Genomic DNA, 23570 nt, shown 5'->3' with positions numbered 1-23570 from the left:
TGGAACTATTTGTTTATATTTTCTGTCTTTTTCATTGCTACTAAAATAACTGAGACAATATATTTTAAACAGGGATTCCCTGCGAGAAATTCAAAGGCACTATATCTTATACCTACATCGTATAAATGACAAGCTATCGCCCATGACTCTGTCTGCGCTGTGTAAAAAAATAATAGCCTATGTGTTCTTCCAGACTATGTTCTACATCTATGCTACATTTCATCGAGATCCTTACAGCCATTTTGTAGATACCCTCAAACAAACAACTATCTATCCTAACATTCATAATATTAGTAAGATGTCTATACGCCTGCAATAGGAAGAGTTAGTGGGTCAAAGAGCTACGTCTTGGTCTTTTGACGAGCGCGTCGAAATGATGATACCACCTTTTAATTCAAATGTCAATGTCGAACTGACATTCATTGAGGCTTCATATTTTAAGGTTCATTGTTTGAATAAAAGAGGAAACCTTTATCAAATAGGTATTTAAGACACATGCTTTGGGTATATATTACTAAAAAGAAGTTATTCAATTTGCGTAAACTAAGCATGATTAAGGGAAAAACGTTGCAGAAACGAGATACTAAATATTGATTATAACATTTATCAAAATCAATCGCGCCAATAGCCTAATGATTGAGGTTACGGATTTCCGATATGCGACTTTATCTTAAACCATATTCTATTACAAGCCTAGAGCTAACTTGCAATGGTACAATAAATATTAGTAAATTAACAAAAATTGCTAATTTTATTATAAATAAAAAAGTAGGGAGCGTCGGTGGCTCAAGGGTTTCAACCCTTGACTTGCAATCTGCAGGTCCGGGGTTCGAATCCCGCCATGTACCAATGTGTTTTTCGATTTCTGATTTACATATGTACATTTATCCGACGTTCTTACGGTGAAGGAAAACATCGTGATGCAACCTGCACATATCTGAGAAGAAATTCAAAGATATGTGTGAAGTCAACCAACCCGCACCGGGCCAGCGTGGTGGACCCTTAACTTAGGGTAGGCTCCGATTCCCTCAGTGGGGACATGTAGTGAGCTGATGAAGATGAAAAAAATAGACTTTAGATGTATTTGTTGTATTAATAATAAAAATATAGTTTCTGGTGTCAATCAAATAAACAAATAACACATTGAAACAGTAGAAACTAAATGACGTACAGTTTAATACGAAGTATCATAGAAATTCTGCGGTCGATCGCCGCTGTACGTGAAAGTTTCTACACGTATGGAAAATTCTACTTGGTTCAAACTTTTTCCATCAGTTGTACAGACATACTACGACCGCATAGCCTAGTATTTTACTTAGACTAGATACTAGGCTCAACATTAATATAAAAAATTAAGGCTATCGTTTAACATTTGTATAGTTACCTAGACTTTCTAACTTATTCATTTTGTTGTGTATAACTTTACATAATATTATAGTATAGTATTTAAACCTAATGGCTACATCACATATAAACCTTTAAGTCTTGTCGTATTCGAATTACAAGGGTTAAGTTGTTCGTAACAAAACTTCTAATACACGGGGCTTCAAGGTAGACTTATAAACATAACTATATTTACAAAATCGAACCGAATTGAATTCTTTGTATGTATTATGTATGTACTAAAATATACATCTTACTTATATTATAAATGCGAATGATTAGATGGATGAATATTTGTTAGAAGGTATCTCCAAAACTGCTGAACTGATCTCGATGAAATTTTATATAGACCATACTTCCTTGACTTAAAGTCCTATGTCCGTCCCTGTAATGGGCAAAGGGCGTCCACAGTGCGCCGCCAGTTCGCTCTATCTTGGGCTCTGCGTTTCTGCGTTTGGTCTCGAGCCATGTCAGCCCAATTGCCTTCATGTCGGCAGCTACTGAGTGCCGCCAAGTTTGCTTAGAACGGCCACGTCTTCTTGTTCCTAGCGGGATCCACTCCAGGGCCTCCCTGGGAATATGATTGGGACGATAGGGGGGGCGGGATATAGACCATAGGCGGGAAGAAAAGAGGCAACAAATTGTTTCTTTTTTAATTCTGCACAGACGGAGTCACGGGCGACAGCTACTAATACATAGTATACGTAATTTCAATTATATAGAGATAAATTTCTGTCTTCAATTGTTCCTTAACAACCTTGCCATTGACCGCTTACGTTGACTATTCATTAAATATACATAAAAGATTTATGTGATTACTGTCTGTATTAACCAGTTACCTACCATATTAGCTGACATGATATATTAATTAAACGTACACATCAAAGATAAGCTAATACGATATAATTTATACATAAGAGTAAATTTTCACTATAATTAAAAAATATAATAAAAATAACAATCGCTTTGAAATACTTATCCGAAGTATAAAACATAATAACTTGTAGTAGCTCTCTCAATACCCCAAAATGTTTAGAGACCATATAAACTTATAGCCGAATCAGTCGGGAAGAAAACTTTTCATGTACAAGCTCGAATCATAATTATGAAGGTCAACAAAGACTCCAATAGAAACAACCATACAACCATAGTTATAGCTCGTCAGCGTCCATTCGTAGAGGTCGCGCCATCTACCGCTAAATGTCAACACTTATGGACGGCTATAAATAATTAAAATCAGATAAGCTTCATTAGAGATGCGGCCAGCGCACCGGGAGGTACGAACGCATCGCTTCTCCGAGTGAACAAACTTCAGACATTTATATACTATCTGGATAGAATTTTTAAATGCCTTATAAATATCAAATTTTATGACATAAAATGTATTTTAATATACACTCATCACTCGTGTACAAGACAAGATAAATCATAGACTATTCTGACATGTCTAGACCATTCTGCGTAGTTAAATTCTATGGATAATATTTGAAGACAGACAAAAGCCTGTGTCACATAAAATAATTCTGAAAAGTAGTAGGCGTTCATCTCTACTCCAATAGTTAACTTTCCCTTTTAAAACCTGCAATAAATCTCATAATAGACAATCGTCCAAAACTAACCCTTCAAACATAGTTTATCTTAGCTTAGGTCTGAACGGTTCAATGATCCATTTAGAAACAATTAATCCTTCGCAATATCGTTTGAATTTTTAATTAATAAACTGGATACTATATCTCTTTCGCTAGTATTTCGTTTGGCCACAAACTGATAGTCGGGGCCTGGTTGACCGCACATAAAATAGGCCGTGCCGGTATTTCTGTCCGTCAAAATGTCACGCAACACTTACGCAAACGCTAACCCGCCAGCGATGCTCTAAAAATAACAAACTACCATTAAATTGTAGCGATAATTCACACCTGGAGACCTAATTTTATGGTCCAGTATTCGTGAAATGATATGAATTCGTTACATTACTAAGCCTATTATGTACTAGGGTTGCCTATTTTCTAAAGTATTTTTGCCACTTTGAAATATGAGGGCTGTGATAAAGTCGATACTAACTTAATTTCAGGAACTTGTCATGCGTTCTTCAAATGTGTCGCGTCTCTTAGGAAATCGTATAAAGAGATAAAGCCGCAGAGTAGGTAACAAGAGACGGGTCACAATCGAGGCGCAAACAGATCTAAACTGATAAAATCAGAGCGGACCGTGTCACGAGATAACACAGTCCGCTCTACCCTACTTCTAGTTTGAAATCTAACGAAGTTACTTTGATATGTAGACTGCTATGTAGAGACATTCGAAACAATGGTTGGCATAGATGCAAGAATTTTTGCTTAATTAAAACTTACATGCAGAATACAAAATGCTATTTTTAGTGTTGAATAGTACCTGAAACAAAATTAAATATTTATTAGTACAGTTTAAAGCTTTAAAGCATATAAAAAAAATATAATTAGTAGTAAAATCAAATATTTTCATATTTAATCAAAATGTAGATGTCAGTTTTTTCTTTAATATGCAATTTTTTATTCAAATAATATTAATTGTACGTTTTGAGACTATGAACTGAAATGCTTTTAACGTTTTACATAAAAGCTAAGTGAACTTGCTATCATCGCTAAACATAATCCGGGTTTTATCGAAGGTCAGTAAACAACGTTGGTTTTATATTTATATAATATTTCTAAAGCTTTATAATGTTAACCGAAGGTTGATCTCAGCACCCGGCCTTAAATAGATAGAGTTACCGTGCACATTGGTTTCACGTGAAGCGGAACGTATGATCCACTTTTATTATGATAACATTGCTTAGTAACGATTCACTGTTCGAAAATTCTTTGTATCATAACATTCATATTTAATCGCAGCTCGTGGTTACCTGCAAGCGTATGTCTTTTCACAGCTAGAGACGATATTGGCTCCAATACAACATTCCGAGCCTCCGTAAAGTTTGACCATTAATACTGACCGCATGTCAATTTAATAAGGTACGTCTACTATATAATCTATATCAATCATTTTATTTGCTTTAATATTCTACAAATATTTCATGCTTTAAAGATCAGAACGCATATCCAACCTTTCTCGTTAGCCTTTTAATAATAATACATATCCTATACTTTTATTCATAATGTATCTTAATACATTGCGATAAGGTTTACTATGCAATAAAATCACTGTAGAAACGACTGCACATTTGGCCATCGGCGAGCGAAGGAAACAGTTGTAACTATATCCGTTTCCGACCGCCCATGACATTGCCGGCACGAAGCGACCTCTGCTGTCAAATAATACGAAAGTCGTTTGATGGCTAAGGAAGCTTTTTTACTCGGAATGGAAGTCTAAATAAGAATCACGGAAATACACCTCAAGTTAATAACGAAGATACAAAGACTATTCAAATATTGTATTATATGAGTAAAGAAAAAAAAAACATGTATTGCCTTTCTATAAAGTTTAAATTAAATAAAGTATTGAACAACCAAGAAATTACAGTTGAAAAGTACTCATGTAGCCGAAAAAAATACGTCAAAGTAAATAAAAAAAAATAATAAAGGGCTATTATCTCTTCGATGTCTATGCATAATCGATTCATGGATAACCATTCCGGCCATTGTTCTGTCCCGAATGGGCAGCGCCACAATCGCCGGAAAAAGCATTTATTTGAACTACGAAAGCTCCTTTACTGTAACGTTATATTTACTTTTAGATAATAGTATTTACTCACCTCTCTTTTTTTTATATCATAAGGTGGCAAACGAGCGAGCGGCCACTTGAAATCGCTGAAATAGCGAAGTGACCGTTGCCCATAGACACGCAATTGCATATGCGTTGCCTACCTTTAATCGACGGAGGAGAGGATGCACAGAAAGAAAATATTTTCCCTTTCCTTATAAGAAAAGGGTGGGAAGGGAAAGAGGACTAAATTAGGCCTCCGGGACGCACACTCATCAGACGAAACGCGGAATTGCTTCCAATTCACGCCTGTTTTCTGTGTGGTGGTGGTATTTCACCGGGCGAACCTGGCCAATTCGTGCGAATATGTTAAAGCGGGTTCTACCACTCTTAAATGTCTCTCTTAAATCACTCTTTATTATGTCTACTGAAAAAAGCAACATTAATCTATGGAGTTTGTACACAGACTTGACTACATTTAAATTTGTGTGGTGTAAGAGGTTTCCTATCCACGTATACCATAGCGCTGGCATGAGAGAACCTTTTATATTAGTCGTAAAATCAAGCATGTGGTGGGCGATAGTCCTTAATATTCCCTAACATGCACTATACTCGTTAACTAAGTCTCCGCACGACGCTTGCTTAACATGGACCGATAATTTCATTAGTCTTTATCCCGTATGCGGAGATTAACATGCTGTATAACCGAGTCATTGAGTCATTGACTCATCAAACAGCGCCCTTAAGTTAGGTCAAAAATCGACGACAATCTCGTCTTGTAGTTAAAGAGCTCAATGAAAATAATATCAGTGTGCTGAATATTCACATATAATCGCTATAAAGATAAATGAATTAAGTTTTATAAATTTTCTTAGTACAAAAACAGCTTGTCTAGAAGTGATAGACAACACCAGCTTTTGATTTAAGCTATTCGCTATCATTAACAATATTGCAATATCTTCAGAATACAAGAAGAGTCTCCGAAATTAAAAATGAAGCCATAATAGCGATGTTCGGATGGCACAGTGACGTAATACCACCATCCATCTCAATATAACTTGGCCTTCAACACCAAAAACCTCTGCACATACTTGGATAAAATTCTAATATGAACATTTGGCTTATTTTTAAATTTATTCATAACATACGAACCTTTAACGAACTGTCACTTACATGAAAAACTGTCAAACTGGCGTTTCAAAATGCTAACTAGATAGACTTATGTTTGATACCCAAAATGGGCATTCCCTATTAAAATTATCGAACAACTTGCACACAGGCTAAACCTCGAATTGAGTAAATACGAGTAGAATAACCATTTGATTACTATCGCATTTTCGCAACTAATGGTGTACAATCAAAACGTCTTTCGTCTCTAAAGAGGTCGTGACTCAACTGTCAAAGGGTGTCAGTCTAACAAACCGAGTAGCATTTACACAAATAAAAAATATATTTAATCACACCTCAATAAGAGTGAAATTCGCTTGGCTATCGTATCCATTCAAAACGGGAGATTGGTTTTGAATTCTCTGATGCTAAGTGACAAAAGCCGTCAATTGAGACATGAACGAAGCGATTGTGCGAGGCAACGTATTGGACATAAAATCGTACAGCGAAGCGCATTGACCATATAAATACTTAGGAATGCTGAGAATTGATAGAGTCAATCTCCTGACCCTACGTGAAAGCATTACTCACCACGCAAATGAAGACATACTTTGCGCACTCAGATTAAAAGACAAAAGAATTTTAATTTTTTTCCGAAAGTTCGACATATAATTTTTATTCAAAATTTATTTTCAAACAATTTTTTTCTTAACTATGATTTTTTTATAATTTTTAATCTGTAGATCCGACGGAACTGAACGTATTAAGAGCTATTTTACGAGAAATGTACTTAATGAAACTTTTGGTCTAAGGATTCAAAATGGCCAGTAACCATAAACAATACGAATGCGAAGCATATCGGCTTTATTAGGGCTATCTGTTCATGAATAGACCTTGTACGTTTCTAATAAGGTATGTAATATAGAGACGTGTTATTACCGCATGTTGTAAAATTACATCCCGAGTTAGACACGGAGGGATTTTTTTGCAACACGTAATTATTACTCGTTAACAATTTCGTTATGGCCTTGAAATACGAATCGTGCATGAATGGATAAAACATTCAATATTAAAATTTCCAGTATCCAACTGCCTACATAATAGATTATGTATAATACTATTTAATAAATATCTATCCTTATATAATAAAGCGAAAGAGTTTGTTTAAACGCGCTAATCTAAGAAACTACTGGTCCAATTTGAAAAAATATTTTTTTGTTGGATAGTCCATTTACAGAAGAAGGCTTTCGGTTATATAACATTACGCTGCGACCAATAGGAGCGAAGCGTCAGTGAGTACTAATTATGTTTTTTTTAATACCGCGCAGACAGAGTCGCGGGCGACAGCTAGTATTAAATATACTAACAAGTTCTACAAATACGTAACTTGAGCAACATATCTAATATATCTAACATTTGGAAGGAGATTCAAAGTAGAAATACGTTTTGTAGTTTGTATATAGCAACAGCGACACTCAAAAAATTATTCACCCTTATCTTGAACTACCAATGACGTCACAACATACCCATTAAATTAATTCACAAACCTTTTAATAAAATCCTACGTAACAAATATTTTCAACTGCCTTCAAGATGAAAGAGATCAAGGCAATTAACAGCTTACACACAAGCAGCATGAAGTTTGTCCGTCTGTCTTCGTTATTAGAGATTGAAATACTAGCGCCCACACGACACCCGCGATATCAAATTGTATTGAGTAATTTCATTCACTTAATACCGTCTATTTATTGCTCTAACGGTACATTTTTTATTATCAAAGTCAACATTATGTACGGTTATTTGACACACAAGTGATTTTATCGTGTCATATTGAGATGTTTCAGTTAAGATATTTATTTTATCGATCTTAAAAACAATTCAAAAATCTTGCCGCCGTACTCATAGTCATTTTTTAGTTAAAAAATCGCTTAGTGTACATTTACTAAATCTACACATACAAGATTTCTTTTATATATTCAACATATTTTTCACTAAATTACTCAAAATAGCAAAAACTAAAATATGAATATATTTTGGAAGAATACATATGCTATTTACTAATTATTTTAATTCCGCTTGGACAGAGTCGCGGGCGACAGCATGTATAATAACATATTTTTTTTTACCAATCCCAATATTCCGAAACATTTCATTTCATTGGTTCAAAAGCAAAACTTTTAGTTTTTACTTCAGTTTATTCTCTTGGCCACATTTAAAGAGCACTTGAAAATTTTGATGAAACTTTCACTTGTGAATACTATTAAATTGTAATAGGATATTTCCACTGGAGACCGCTCAAGCGGGAGCTTATTTCCACTTGGACGTCGCTATTGGATTATCTCGAAGCGGACGCTTGGCGATTTCTTTATTTACTTGCGGGAAAATCTCTTACAATGTGTTGAGAAATACAATGATTTTTAACGTACTGTGTATTCTTAATACTTATGTGAATAAGCGGCTTATACTTACAAGGAATGGCACTATTTCTAACTACATAAAACACGTGACTAATTATTTTGTAATACTATTAAGATTGTAAAAAAGAGCGACGAATGAATTGACAAATGATAGATCAAATTGGATGACAAAACCAGATTCCCGGACCCTACTAAGAATGGACTGAGTACAGAGAAATAATTTTATTATGGTACTAGCTGAAAAAAATCTTAATAAGTAACTTATGTGTTCTTCCAGAATATTTTCTACATCTATGACAAATTTCAGCGAGATTTCTTTAGCCGTTCTGGAGATAACTTTAAAAAAACATCTATCCATTCATTTATGCATCCATCTTTACTTTCTAATTTATAAATATTAGTAAGATTAGCTGTTTTATTTATTTAAAAACGACACTTATCTCTGTAAATTAATAACTAAGTTATAATTAACCTTTTGACGCGCTGCCGAAATTTTATTAAAGCTTTAATTACGCAGCACTCTTCTTGACTTTCTAAATTTTTTACTCACATTTATATTTATCAAGTGCTGGTGTAGTAGTTACGTACGCTACAAATACAAGCATATTTTTTTTTATTCATGGAGAAACAAAAAAAACCGAAACAAAGTTTATTAAATATAAGAGACTGAAAAAGATGGCCGTATGTTTTAAAAAAGTGCTTCAAAACAACAGGATCTTTAATGAATCCGAGCTACGCATATAGGAGACCTAAAATTATCTTACGATACATGACATGTTGACAAGCTGTCGTTACGTCTAATGATATTTGACGGCGGAACCGCGCCTCGTTGTCATTGGTCCCGATACCTCCGTCAAAGTTACGTTCTAGAATTCCAAAAACTTGACACTAGCCTAATGGATGTCTACAGACAAGAATAAGACGTTAACAGTAATTGTTAGACAGATCCATCAACCTAGCTAACGTTAGACAAACTAGGCATAAAATAATGATTTAACTAACTAAAAGAAACCATTAGTAATGTACGTTAGATTGAAATGACGTAATAAGAAAAAACAAAAATGAAATATATAAATGACAATCAAGTTAACAGTATGCCAGTAATTTAACCATCTGGCACTGCCAAAGACAATATTAATTGTTTACTGGCAGTAAACAATTAAAAAAAAGTTACCGACATACGAGTGTGGGCTTGGCATTAACCCACATAAGACGCCCGTGGGAGGTCGTTCCATTTTTAAAAAAGTAAAAGAAAACCAGCAACAAAGAGGACGCTGTACGAACAACGCAACCGTTACCGCAACATTTGAGTACAATCTGTGCACAGGGTTGACAGATCACGTAGTGGCGACGTGAGAAGTCGCCTTCATACTTCACTGATTATTTAGGACTTACCTTTGATGTTGTAACACGATTTGTTTCCACAGATTTACTGTTTGGTGATTGTTTACACAGATCAGAATGCTAACATTTTCTACCAACGAGAAGAACATGATTTTGATTTAAATTCATACTTGCTTCATACTTCCACTGACTTATTTTTAATAAAATTATAAATGTTTGTTGTTACGTAATTCTAATTACTGAACGGACCCAAATATAAAACAGAGGTACATTACAGTCTAGATTAGCATTGAGGTAGCTCATATTTGTCGTCACGGTCAGTATTTGATTTAAAATAAAAACATCGATATCAGACAGTTGTGTCTGGACGTAGGACAGCCCTAGTAGAGCGACATTGGGCGTCTGGTGCTCTCGCGTATCGCGCCTACGGTGACTAATCCTCGATACATTACCGCGGCATTAGATTTCGTAATAAAATCTAAAGTAATAACAATACATATTATTAAAAGAGACAATTGAAAATTCGCAAGTATTTCCCAATGAAACTTTCACGGATTTAATTCGTATAAGATTATGTTCAAGGTGACAATATGTAGGTTACAGGAAACCGCTAATCGACAACATTTATGAATTAAAATGCGTGAATGTATGAAATTCAACAATCAGCGATATACATTAATTAGCTTAGGTATGAGTTTACACGTGATACGATTGACAATCAATTATGAACGCTATGTCAACTCAATATAATCGAAATTCCTTTATTCTAAAAGTCCCTGGTGACTAGGTTATCCGTACAGGTCAATGGGTAAAACACATGTGTACTCTTATGAAATTATTTCTTTGACATAAAATAAGCTTCTAACTGAAATTATAAATGATAATTTACCTTAACATGGATGTAAGCAGCTGAACGGATCTCAATGAAATTTGGCATACACATAGAACATAGTCCGGGGGAATATATAGGCATTTTTTTAAATTCCGCGCGGACGGAGTCGCGGGTGACCGCCAATATATACATAACGAAACAATTAGAGAAATTCAAAACGTAAAAATTTTCAGGGGATTGTGGGATGTGGTTGAATTTAAAATAGTGATTGTTTAATCAAACACTATTGCACTGTAGTGGTCTATTTGGCAAAGTTCCAAGCATTTGTGCAGTCTAGACTAAAAAAGAAAGCGGAAAAATACAAAAAAAAATTAAATAAATTACCAGCATTGCAGACAAGATATCAAACACATTAGTTTTTATTTTATATACAGCGCAGATTTTATAAACAGAGGGGTATTATATATATACATATTATATTTTTGTACGTATGTCTCGGCTGTAGGAACCCCAGTAAAACTGTAATACACCGTCTCTTGCAATAAATTAAGAGAACATTCTAGATGCAATGTAAGTAACATTTTGTATTACAACTGTTATTCCAAACATTTGTAAAACAATTTATTTAATAACCACAAACGAAACAAACTTCTCTTCAAACGATTATACAATAAAAAAATAACATATAATAGTTAAAATAACTATCAATTACTATTACAACATAAACATGATAAGAATATTCTCTAGTAAAATTTATATTTTTTAGGGTTCCGTACCTCATAGAAAAGAAACGGAACCCTTATAGTATCATTGTTGTCTGTCCGTCTGTCTGTCCATACCCTTTTTCTCAAAAACGCGTGAAGGTATCAAGCTGGATTTATTTATATACCTTTTCATTCCATCTGTTTATGACTTGTGCTCATTTGATTACGCTGAACCTAAGAAGAGCCTATAACTAATCTTTAAACTCCGTTCTGTTACCTGATACTCAATCAACGGGATTGAGTCCACTGGCCAACATTGGACTATTGGACGCAAATGTTTGTACACCGGCAACCGAGAAATAGGTTATCAATTTATAGCAATGATAATATTTCAGTTTGCCGTGATAACAAATGTTTTAGGTGTACTTAGCGACTGAATAAACAGATGCGTTCCAGTTTCTTGACAATTTGCATTGCTGAGGCAAGTTATGTATTGCGTTATACAATATAATTAAATTATAACCTTAATAAAATAATCTGCTTCTCATATTTTACATCTCAAATATATTTTGTTTAATATTCTTCAGTAATTGTTCTTGTCGTCAAACAAGTTGGATATTACAAGCTAATTTTAAATTAGACGCAACGTAAAGACAATTTTTAACCAACTATAAGTCACTAAACGGACAAAGTTATCGATTAAATACAAAACAATGAAGGATCCAACTTCCTTAAACAATTACATTATTCTATTTGATTTGTCGTAATGTAACCGGGCGGTCCCTTCCCCGGTGACCTAGTTACGCACTACTCCCGCACGCACAACGACCCAGTCAAGTACCTTTACGCAATACTATATCTTTTTGACGCTCTACTTCGAAAATAAACCGAATCAAGAGTTACAATAATACTACTGATATTAATACTGTCGTTAAAATAGATCAGAGGAATAAAGGAGACGATATTTCCCCAAGACATTTTTTTAAAACTTTTTCTGCCACACTAATATTCAACGCGTAGTTTAATACTAATACTATCGCTTAGTGTATTTCTCACACGCACGTACATTAAAGAACTCCTTAGTGATCAATTAACAACGATGCATATTTGTAAAACAAAATATGTATAGGAACGATGGCCCAGTGCAGGTTGGCCACACATATCTTTAAATTTCTTCGCAGATATATGCAAGTTGCATCACGATGTTTTCCTTCACCGTATGAACGTCGGATAAACGTACATATGTAAATCTAAAACCACATTGGTACATTGCGGGATTCGAACCCAGAACCTGGATATTACAAGTCAAGCGCTTAACCCCTAAGCCATCACTCAAGTTGTTATGGTGAAAATAAATTCTGATGATAAATGAGTTCAAATATCAAATCTTTATTGTTTACTATTACAATAAGGTTATGAGGTCGTGACCACTTTTGTTACTCATATATTTAATATCAAAATTCTCCAATACATACTATAAATCCGATAGATTTATCGTTCATTGAATATTTGCTCCAAATACAACTCAAGTCGTAGTCTCGCTTATTGAAAGCCCACTCGTGATTTATTACGTTGTCTCAAGTATTTGTAAGAATGTCTAGGTAAAATAAAAGCGTAAACAACATCAAGTATATTAAAATACTTAATTAAATTTTATTTTTACTTATTAACCGAATTATAATATTTTTTTCTATGTACTCGATAAGTATTTTTCTTCCAATTTTACAAATATACCTAATCACATGCATATTACTTTTTAAATGTCTTTCTAGACTAAATTCTTTAATACTACATAATTTTATATTCATAATTGTACAAAAGAAATCAAGGCATTTAATCCTACAATGCTATACTATGACCAGGAACATATAAAACCTGAGAGCCTAGCACAAAAATTTGAGAAAAACAGTTAGTATCGTCATTGACAAAATTTTGTCGATGATGTTCTAAATATTTTTTCGCAAATTCTCGTGCTAGGTCCATATATTCTATGTTTTAATAAACTAACTACCAGCTACTAAAAAAAACTTACGAAACCGTACATTAAAAACTCTAAATTACATCAATTATAACAATAAACTTTGTAACGTTGCACGAACGATGACTTCTATTTAATTATTCAGTCTAGACGTTAAAGCCGTTTTCCTTGAATGAATTTCGCATGACACATAACTCTCATCATATCATATTATGTTACTATTAAATAAAATTATAACGTTATTTAGCAAATGTTTCTTATGTTTAAAACCAGCACATTATAATATATTAATTTAACTGTATAATATCATTAATAAAAGTGGAAAAAAAGAATAAAAAACACAGTTTCCAGAGATGTAGCCACACCAGGCTTTCATCATCGAGATCCGTTATTCGGTTATGAAATCAGATCACGAATGTAATTTTTTTAAACTCTTCATATTTTTGCTTTTAATTGCTGGGTTAAGCCGAGCATCTGTTATTGACAGGACTATAAATTAAGTGCTATAAAGATTGAATTTTAAATTTTCCCCGACAACTCGCCAGTACAATTAGCCAATTGCCAAGTGCCATTGGCGGGGTGTACCCCTCTCATCGCTACACTGACCGGCTCTAGTTCGACCTAATTACGTGAATTTCTCCCCGCTGCCCAACTCATACGAAATTAGAATGAACGTGTGACATATAGCTTCCGAAGTACAGTGCAATGTGTCAATGCAGGATTTTCTATGACTCACTCTTTTCTACGGACTTAAAAAATAATGCCTAATTTTACATGTTAAGAAGATTAAAAAACCACCACAAGAATAAAGAATTAATTCAAGAAAGCTATGAGACTAAAGGCTATGAATAATTTATATTATCAGTACATACACAAGCATTCAAATTTACTATCTAATATATTAAAGTCAAACAATATAACCATCAGAATTTCACCTCTATAGCTATACTAAATTTACACCCAAGTGAGTTATAAAAAAATGGTGTTGTAACAATCTTACGAAACATTTTGGTACACAATAGCAATAGGTAAAAGCTTAATTGTATACTAAATTCAACGTTTTCAAGTTGCCAATCAAAACAGAGAAAAGGAATCGCAAAAACGTTTCCGATGATAAGAAGTCGCCTCTTACTTCAAAGTAAAACAAAGACTACTATTATATTTCGCATTACCCAAGTGTACTTTTGAAAGCGGTTTACGGTTTCAATAGAGACAGTATAGCGTAAATTAAGCTGATCAAGTCATACACTGAAGCGGGTAGTACACGGTGGGTGAATATCACATTCTTTTAAGAATTAAATCATCGTTTGTGCTACAAGTGTTAATTTTCTCAAAGTGAGATAACCATATAATAGTGTGGTTTTAAAATTGCAGAAAAAATATTGGTCATTTCACATAGCAAATTGAAATAAATTTGCCAATATTGATATGTCAAATGTTTTAAAATTAGAAAAATAACTAACCTAAGAAAGAGATCGAGAATTATCTATCTATAATACTATCCATGCATAGTCCTCTCATACTGTTTGCATTCACGCTAAATCGTTTAACTTGCACCATACGCACAAATGATTTGCGTAAGATGGCAAAAATCGATAAGAGCCGTCGCGACCGTATGACCCAATTTATTCGCAAGTCGAGACGCAAGGACTCGCCCAACGACCAGACGACCAACTGACCAATCAACCAACCACACAAACGAACCAACAAATAACCAATCTTTATACATTGTATCGATTCAGATGACAGTTCAATTAATTTAATCACACGTTAATTGGTGGACATACTGAAGAAAAAAACCTTGTTAAGTCACATTTTTACACCGTTATGTCGATATTATTTCTCTTTCACAATATACCTTTTATTAAAACAAGTTTTTTGCATAATTTCGGCTGCTGGCGCTTTAAAAAAAATTCTTAACAATTTGCTGAATTCGACCTCAAAACCAGTACTGTCGAAAAATATAATTATATACCAAATCAGTACAACTGTTCAACTAACATTTGACCCGTTAACAAACAAATCGACCCATTCGACTCTCTTATGAGATATCTTAAAAATTAAGTGTGATCCCATAGTGTATTTTATGCAATAGACAAATATTTATGGAAACGTTAAATTACTCATGTTATTAAATATGCTTTGTTCTTATTAATATATTTATTTGAATAATTTACCTTTTTCAGGCGTTGTAGTATAAAATTTCCTTATAACAAAATACTTATACAAACATATTATACAAGAATAAAAGAAAAACAGAAAAAAAATACCTTCCTATCATTGCAACAATTATATTTATCTTTGCGAGGATTTATACCCGCAAACAATTTTAATTTACATAATTAAAATCCTTATATACAATTAAATTACACGTTAAGCATACAGCTTCAAAATAATTATACTTTTAATACGATTCACATAACAGAAACAAAGAAGTTTCCAAGAAACTGGGTTACGAATTAACATAGCCCATTTTCGAATGAACGCAAAGGCTCTATGAATAATTCCTAAAGCCTTATTATTATTATTACTTACATTTGTCCTAAATTATAGCAAAAGGTGTCTGGGATCACCGCGGTACCCCTAGACAAGTTGAGCAAAAAAAAGCGGCACGCAGATCAATTTGTACCTGCATAGGGTTTCCTTTCCAGGCTGCAAATTGCTAGTCTTACTAATATTATAAATGCGAATGTTTAGATGGATAGATGTTTGATTGAAGATATCTCCAGAACGCCTTTATGCATCTCGCTGAAATTTGGCAAAGTTATAGAACATAATCTAGAAGAACACATAGGCTACTAATTAGGTTTTTTTTATCCGCGCGGACGGAGTATTATTGTGTTTTATGTGATTGTAACCCGATTACTGATTAGTTTACTTAAGAGCTTGATAAAATAAACATGTTCGAACCAAGGAGCAAATAGTCAATATTTACGAAAGTCAATTGCTTTAACACGGAGTAGAACATTATCAATGTCATTATTAGTATAAAATAGGGTAACCACATTAAAATGTTAATGGAAAATTTAGATGTATTAATGTTTGTTACCGAATAACTCCGAAACGTCTGAACGGATTGGGATAAAATTTGAAACAGAAGTAGAATATACACTCGAAGAAGATTTAGACTATTTTACTATCACAGCAAAATCTAAGGATCTGTGTGATCTTATTATTTTATTACATTATTATCCAAAATCTCAGGAAAAATAAACACACAAACCAAAATAAAATATAATACGTATATTTAACGAAGTTAATGTTTTAAATTACACTCAAAAACCATAGATAATTTACACAATACTCGTAAAACAATACAAATTTATTCAAAATAAATATCAGGATTGTATTAAATAAATTCACTACAAACTGGTTACCCTACATTCTGTCATTAAACATATATAAACTGGACCTAATTTAACTGGCCAGTGCTTCCGTATACTTAAAGTTTGAAACTTTTTTACAAGTTGATCTAAACGTAGTACAAGAGTAATTAATGAAGATTTATCATCTAATTAAATCATATTAATTAAGAAACGAGTAAAAACTAATACTTATGTATATTTGTAAAAAAAGGTTGAGGTTATATTAGGTTTTCATATGATTGTAATATTCATGGATTGAACTTACTTTGGCAATTAACTCAATTACTGAAATTGTATGTTCCCACTCAACAGTATTTGTTGAACACCTGCTAAATTACAAGTCAAGGAGCAGGCGTTATTTCGCAGTATCGTTTCATTTAAATCCCTATTACATTCGCTTACCGCCTACACAACACAAAGCTATACTTTATGTGATATCCACATTTTGATGCGGAAAAATGTGGACATGAAAATTACACACTCAAATCACAAAGAAAACCTCTTTAATGGTCGAAAGATTCAAATAAAAAAAACCCTCAAACTATGAAGTAAAAGTAGAAAGTAAAAGTAAATTTAGTGAAGGAAAAATGTACTAACATATTTATAATTGCAAAGGGAATACGAAAATCTAATATAACAATCAGTTAACAAAAAATATCCAAAGCTTAAGTAGTCTGTCCCACAAAATAAAACCAAATTGGCACCCTACTTGATAAATCCTATCCAACCTGTACTATAAAAATCATTTAGCACTGGCCGAGACGGTGGCCTATTTATTTTATGAAGCGAAAGTCGAGAATATAAGCTTACATAAATAACTTACTTGCAATAACAACTACTATGTAAAAATTAAATACATATTAAGATAATTTGTCACAAAATAAAATTCAATTTTAATTTGTTCTTTAAACTATTATTTTGCGTAAAATACAAAATATATTTTTTTAATTCTTTGTCTGCAAAAAGAAGATATAATATTAAACGTATTTGTGATAAAAACAGTTACATCACTGTCTCAATGTCGCCAACCTTTCGCTACAACATTGAACTTACGAGTATTTGTTTAACATTTATGTTACTGGGTCTCTTTGTTTGAGTTCTCCAAAAGCAGGTAAATTCCATACAAGTTCACACACACCTGCCGTAGACAAGTAAACAGTCTACATATTAACTGGGTTATCTTTATTTAATCTATAGTCAGGTGTCGTCAACTTTTATAAATAAAAGTTTTAGAGTTATAAGCGATAAAAATTCTTACAATTCCATAAATATTTGTACTGAATAATAATATAAAATTAACAAAACTCAAGTCTCGGCAAAACAAAAGCAAAATTAATAACAATACAAGACCACGAACTTTGTGAAAGGAAGCTTCAAAGCCCCACGATTGGTCAGACAAAAAACTAGCACAGACAAAAGTGCAGGCGGGGGAAGGGATTTTTTAAAAACGACCAGACAGTATTACAAGATTCAAACTTAATTATCGCTCCTCAGTTAGGTCGCGCTCCCGCATCTTTCCTAGAGATACCTAAAACCGAGTCGCCACAAAGTCTGGATAGCACTATACCTGAGAAACCCTGCGGCAAGTTGAGGTAACTTTACCTTTTGTTTGGGCAGCTTTTCGAGTTATGACGAGCAAAATAATCCGACACTCAATTTCCACAAAGGTCCATCTCATTAGCGGTTTACAAAAGACAATAAAAAAAAACATCTCATTTACTCATATAATTATTTTCTCGTAGGTACAGCATATTTATTTTTCTCTGCACATAACGTTCTTATTAATATTTACCACAATTTGAAATATTGTTGAAGGAAAATAAGACATAAAATAAAGTATGGCCACATGATTACTCATAAAGAATGTAAATATTGAATACCTAAAAATGTTCAACTAAATTTATTGAAAATTATTTTTAAATTTATTTTAGCATCCACGACATTTCTTTATTCCTTATTTTATTAACTACTCTATAATATTAGCATAGATAAAAATAATATCGAGAAGTTTAAGATATTTTAAACGACATATAAACAGTTCGTAGAAATAAACGAATAACCGTAAAAGTTACCGTTGAGAAATTATCAATTCAGTCATCCATATAAGAAAAATACATCCGACGTACTAAATATTTTAAAGTAAACAAGGAACGAAACGATGTATCTCACTTAACATGAAACTCAAACGTGCACCTGATATGAATACAAGTCGAAAACTTAAAAAGTTTCCTCCATAAAAATACTAGTATGAAAACATAATGTCATCTCTTTCATACTCTTTGAAAGAACAGTGACAACAATATGTTTCAATACATGTATTACAGCAATGGAATGTCACAGTAACGTTCCCTAAAAGACGAACCGGTTGGGGAGAGTTACCGCTACAAATACGAAGAAAAAGCTCTCCAGTCGGCGTATGTCAGAGCGTGCTCTTTTTATTATCGTGTTATCTGTTGTTATAATCTTAAATGGCTTATTACCTTACATAGCAGCAGAAGAAATGTAAGATCTTTCGAAATTTCAACACGTTCAGTGCCACGAACTTCGTCTATACTAACAATTTAAGAGATTTTTGCTTGTTTGTATTGAATGGGTCCAAACATTCTGATGGTGATCATGAACTTGAAAAATTACTGGAACGCTACAATATCTCCGGGTAAAATAACGTATGTTTATGACCCTTGTTTCCTTTGTAAATTTCCAGACGAAAATATGCCAAAAATGTTCTTCAATTATAAAAATCGTCACTAACAATAGTTGCATTTAACACGATAAGTCAAATTGTAAGTTTACAATTTGATTTCCTACACTATGGTTAGCGAAATAATAAGCTAACAAATCCAACATTCACAATCTGATGGTAACAATACCAACTTTAAAAGGGAAGGAATTGAATAAGGTAGCCAAACCACACAATGCCAGGTGCGTCGCGTCACAGGTGGCAAACTGGTAGAAGCATAAAAAGGCTAACAATGCAACAGATAGACATGTTATGCAAGGAAACTAAGTAATAATAACAATATTGTAATTTTTTCCTTATATTTATATTATGTGTTATGAAATATACTTTCTTATCTGTACAGAAATAAAAAAACAATTAAAAATATTCCATTATGTAAATGCAATATCGGAGGTCAATCTTTTATCATACGAGTAAATACGTCATAGGATAACCTATGCTTTATTAATGATCTTAAATGCATAATAAATATACGCGTTTCATCTTACAAATTGTATAAATCTGTAATATTTGAATACAGCTTTTTGTTTTTCAAAATTAAACTGTCATTTTTATTACATACACACTTGAAACATACTTATTTATATAAAAAAGCAACTGCAAATTCATTGAATCAACGCCTTCGTGACCCATAGTGAAGTTCGTATCAACTGTAATAATTAAAATAAACTTTTTATTTTACAAACACATTTGCATAGAAAAGTTCTCGAATTGAATCAGAGTCAATGACCCTATTGAAGTCGACGAACACTATTGCAACTCGAAATAGTTTTTATTGAAACGCTTTGTAACATAGAAAACTTTAGACGAATACAATATGATGATGTATTTGCAACTAATAAACTAACACAAAAAAAGTTACGTGATTAAAAACCGAGAAAGTAATGGATTGTAGATTAGAGGATATGCGTAAGAAAAAAATGTATTCAGGTATGAAAGCCTAGACATGTATGGAAGAACATATTGTGTGGTGTGTCAAGAATAAACAGCTCGAAGTAATATAATATAATAAATTCAGTAAAGGTCAAAACAGATTACAAAACACCTGTACACATAACTGTCCCGTTTCCGTGTAAATAAACGATATTTATAACAACACCACCAAATATCGTGTAAACAGTTGTTCCCACTCACTAAACATACCCGCCCACGTAACAAATTCACTATGAAAATTCAATTAAAAAGAAAAAAACCAGGAGCATACATTCCTAAATTAAAAAGATTATAAACACATAACTTTGATTAACTTATAATTAAGTCTGTAAACAAAGCTCTCTATGATAACTAATCACGAAGTACAAAACAACGAACTAAATTATCTGTAGCATCGGTCTATCTAGTCATAAAAGACAACTAATGAAAGTAACACTACAATTTCTTAAAAAGATTGTTTGTGACCACTAAAACCTTGAACTTGCGACGTGTTACTGCGGATAAATTTACATGTTAGACATTCAAAATTAGGTTAAATTCAAATATAAATTCTATGAAATAGTAAACATTTGCCCAATATTATTAAATTTTTTAAAGTGGATCAATTCAATCATAAACTAGATTTTCAAACAGAAAGCCATAAAGTTTGCAATTAACTTTAAATAGTTTCTATTTCTGTAGATTACTAATGTTGAAAGATTCAACCAACAGTTCATTAATTTGTCTTTCCCAAAGGAAAAATATAGATTAGTCTGGTTGTTGTCCTAATAGCCATCCAAGGCGTAAGGTTAAAGCTCGACAATATTACGCTCGTTTTATATTCGTATTTCAGTATTTCAACCGAATTTACGACTGAAAAGTATAAGAATAAACATAGGAAACCATTAAATATCATAGTATCTTAACATTTTATATTTCGTCTAAAATTTTGTTTAAAACTCAAATGCGTATTGACGTAAGGTTGAGACTGGATGTATCTATAGGGAAGTTTTAAAATAGATTACGTGCGTATGCTTCTATCGAGCGACTCTAACCTCACAGATAACGTTCAACGTAATTGCGTTTTATAAATCTACAAGCGCATATCTTAGGATTTTAATGATAAATGAAACGTCTACAAAGTGCGCCACTGAACGCGACTGTCCGGTCGGGGGAGTGACGAGTGTTGATATAGGCTAGGGCGCGCGGGTGTGGCCAGCTGATCCGCTCTCTTCGCCTCATACACAATGCTGCACATATTTACAACACAAACGAAGCTTATTGATTTTAGTTTCCCGGATCGGCACGAGAAAGGTGTCGTTCTACTCGACTGCCACTCGACTTGTTTAGGTTCCTGACTTGAGGTTAGTTTTACTGACCTTAATTCCGGAGCGTCCCTGTTGCTTCAGCAGCACGTTCTCCGGCTTCATGTCGCAGTGTATGATGCGGTTCTTGTTGAGGGCGTGCAGACACTGCAGCAGACTGTGCGAGAACTTCCGGACCAGCTGCAGCGAGAACCCTTGGAATTTATTTTTCTTTATCAATTCGTAAAGATTTATCGAGAGCAATTCGAAAGTGATGCACGTGTGATTTCTGAACGTAAACGAGTCAAACATGTGTATGACGTTCATAGTGTTGTCTTTGTCTTGCTCCCGCAGGTGCTCCAGGATGCGAATCTCCTCCTGCGCCTGCCTGTGGAACCTCTTTTCGTTTCGCACCATTTTGAGTGCGACGTTTTCCCGCTTCTTATGATCGTAAGCTTTCACCACTTGTCCGAAGCTGCCTTTACCTATAACTTTGAGCACTTCGTACCGGTACGCTATGTGATCGTGCGGTATGTGGATATATGAACCCTGCTCGTTGTCATATTCGCAATTGTTCGGGAAGCCGACGAGGCCGGGTCGTTTTTTCGCGTTCGCGCCTATGAAGTACACTTGGGGGTAATCGAATATCTCGCGATGCTCGTAAGGTGTGAGTTTGTTCATATAGAGCTTCATGACCTGCTCTGGGCTGGCGGCGGCGGCCGGCGGGGCGTGCGGCGCAGGCGGCGCTGCCGCTGGCGGCCCGGGCTCCAGCGGCGGCAGGGCGCCGTCCCGGAGCAGCGCGCGCCCGAACGCGTGCGCGCTCCCTAGAGGCATGTCGCCGGTCATGGCCGAGCGGCCGCCGCCACCTCCGCGCACTTCGCTCGCCGTGGCACCGACCCACGCTCGCTCGCACACACCACTGCACCTCACTGCACTTGCACTAGACGGCGCCACCCTGGGGCACTACACAACATTTCACATCGACCGAGAGGAGCGATAACCACGCTTCCACTTATGTTGGCACATTCCGTCTCGGATGCGACACGATTGAGCGCCCGACGCAGATGATACCGTGCGACGCGAACGTGAAACGCAAACAAAGGCCCCCTTCCTAGCGGGCCGACCCGACGACAGAACCAGAGAGAAAATAGAAACTGGTCGCCAAAGTCATTGAACCATTTGAACGCGCCGAGCTGCGCGGAGCTCACGAGTGCGAGTGAGATGGCACATGCAACATTATCATAACTGGCTGTCCGTAGGTGGCGCTGTGTATTTTAGTTTCTGGTAGTTTTTGCTGTATTATGAGAGACCTAAATTTTATTATCTATAAAAGTATGAAAGTTTTGCAATTTTTTGTTCTTTATTTAATTATTCAGTTTGTGTAAATAATTGAATTCTCTAATATACTAAGAGAATGACACAGTACCTGTATTGTATATGGCCTACTAAAAATTTGTTTGAACCATCGATGTTGGTTGAAAAACGATGGATATTTAATGTTACCTTCGATATTATAATAATTAAAAACTATAAGCTAAAAATCGCTAAAAAAAAGACCCAAAAAATGTGAATTCAGACCCAAAACTCAAGTATAAATCCCTGAAAATAAAAATATTAGTTTTAGTTAGAATTTTATCTGATGTATACCAAACAGTCTTGAAAAGATACCGAAATTATGTGAAATAAATTACATTAGGTCTATGTGACAAGATATGCGGTAAAACGTTATATGTATCTGTGTCTAGAAATAAAAACATTGTTTCGATGTATAAATCAACAACTAACACTTCCTTTTACTGTTTTAAT

At 34.1% G+C, this 23570-nt stretch overlaps 1 protein-coding gene across 2 annotated transcripts in view; it reads right to left on the bottom strand.

Moving 5' to 3' along the window:
* Positions 1–22966, bottom strand: part of Dyrk3 (Dual-specificity tyrosine phosphorylation-regulated kinase 3) — a 112697-nt gene extending 89731 nt beyond the window's left edge. For both annotated transcript variants that reach the window (XM_013319411.1, XM_013319412.1), the window contains exon 1: positions 21840–22966. In XM_013319411.1, coding sequence (XP_013174865.1) covers positions 21840–22610 — 771 coding nt within the window. In that variant the 5' untranslated portion in view covers positions 22611–22966. The remainder of the gene's footprint in view (positions 1–21839) is intronic.
* Positions 22967–23570: the final 604 nt, after the last annotated feature.

This window comes from Papilio xuthus, unplaced genomic scaffold, assembly GCF_000836235.2.
Source record: "Papilio xuthus unplaced genomic scaffold, Pxut_1.1 DF826159.1, whole genome shotgun sequence".
NCBI lineage: Eukaryota > Metazoa > Arthropoda > Insecta > Lepidoptera > Papilionidae > Papilio > Papilio xuthus.
Note: the sequence above shows the minus strand (reverse complement) of the source record. Positions and strands in the feature narration are given on the sequence as shown.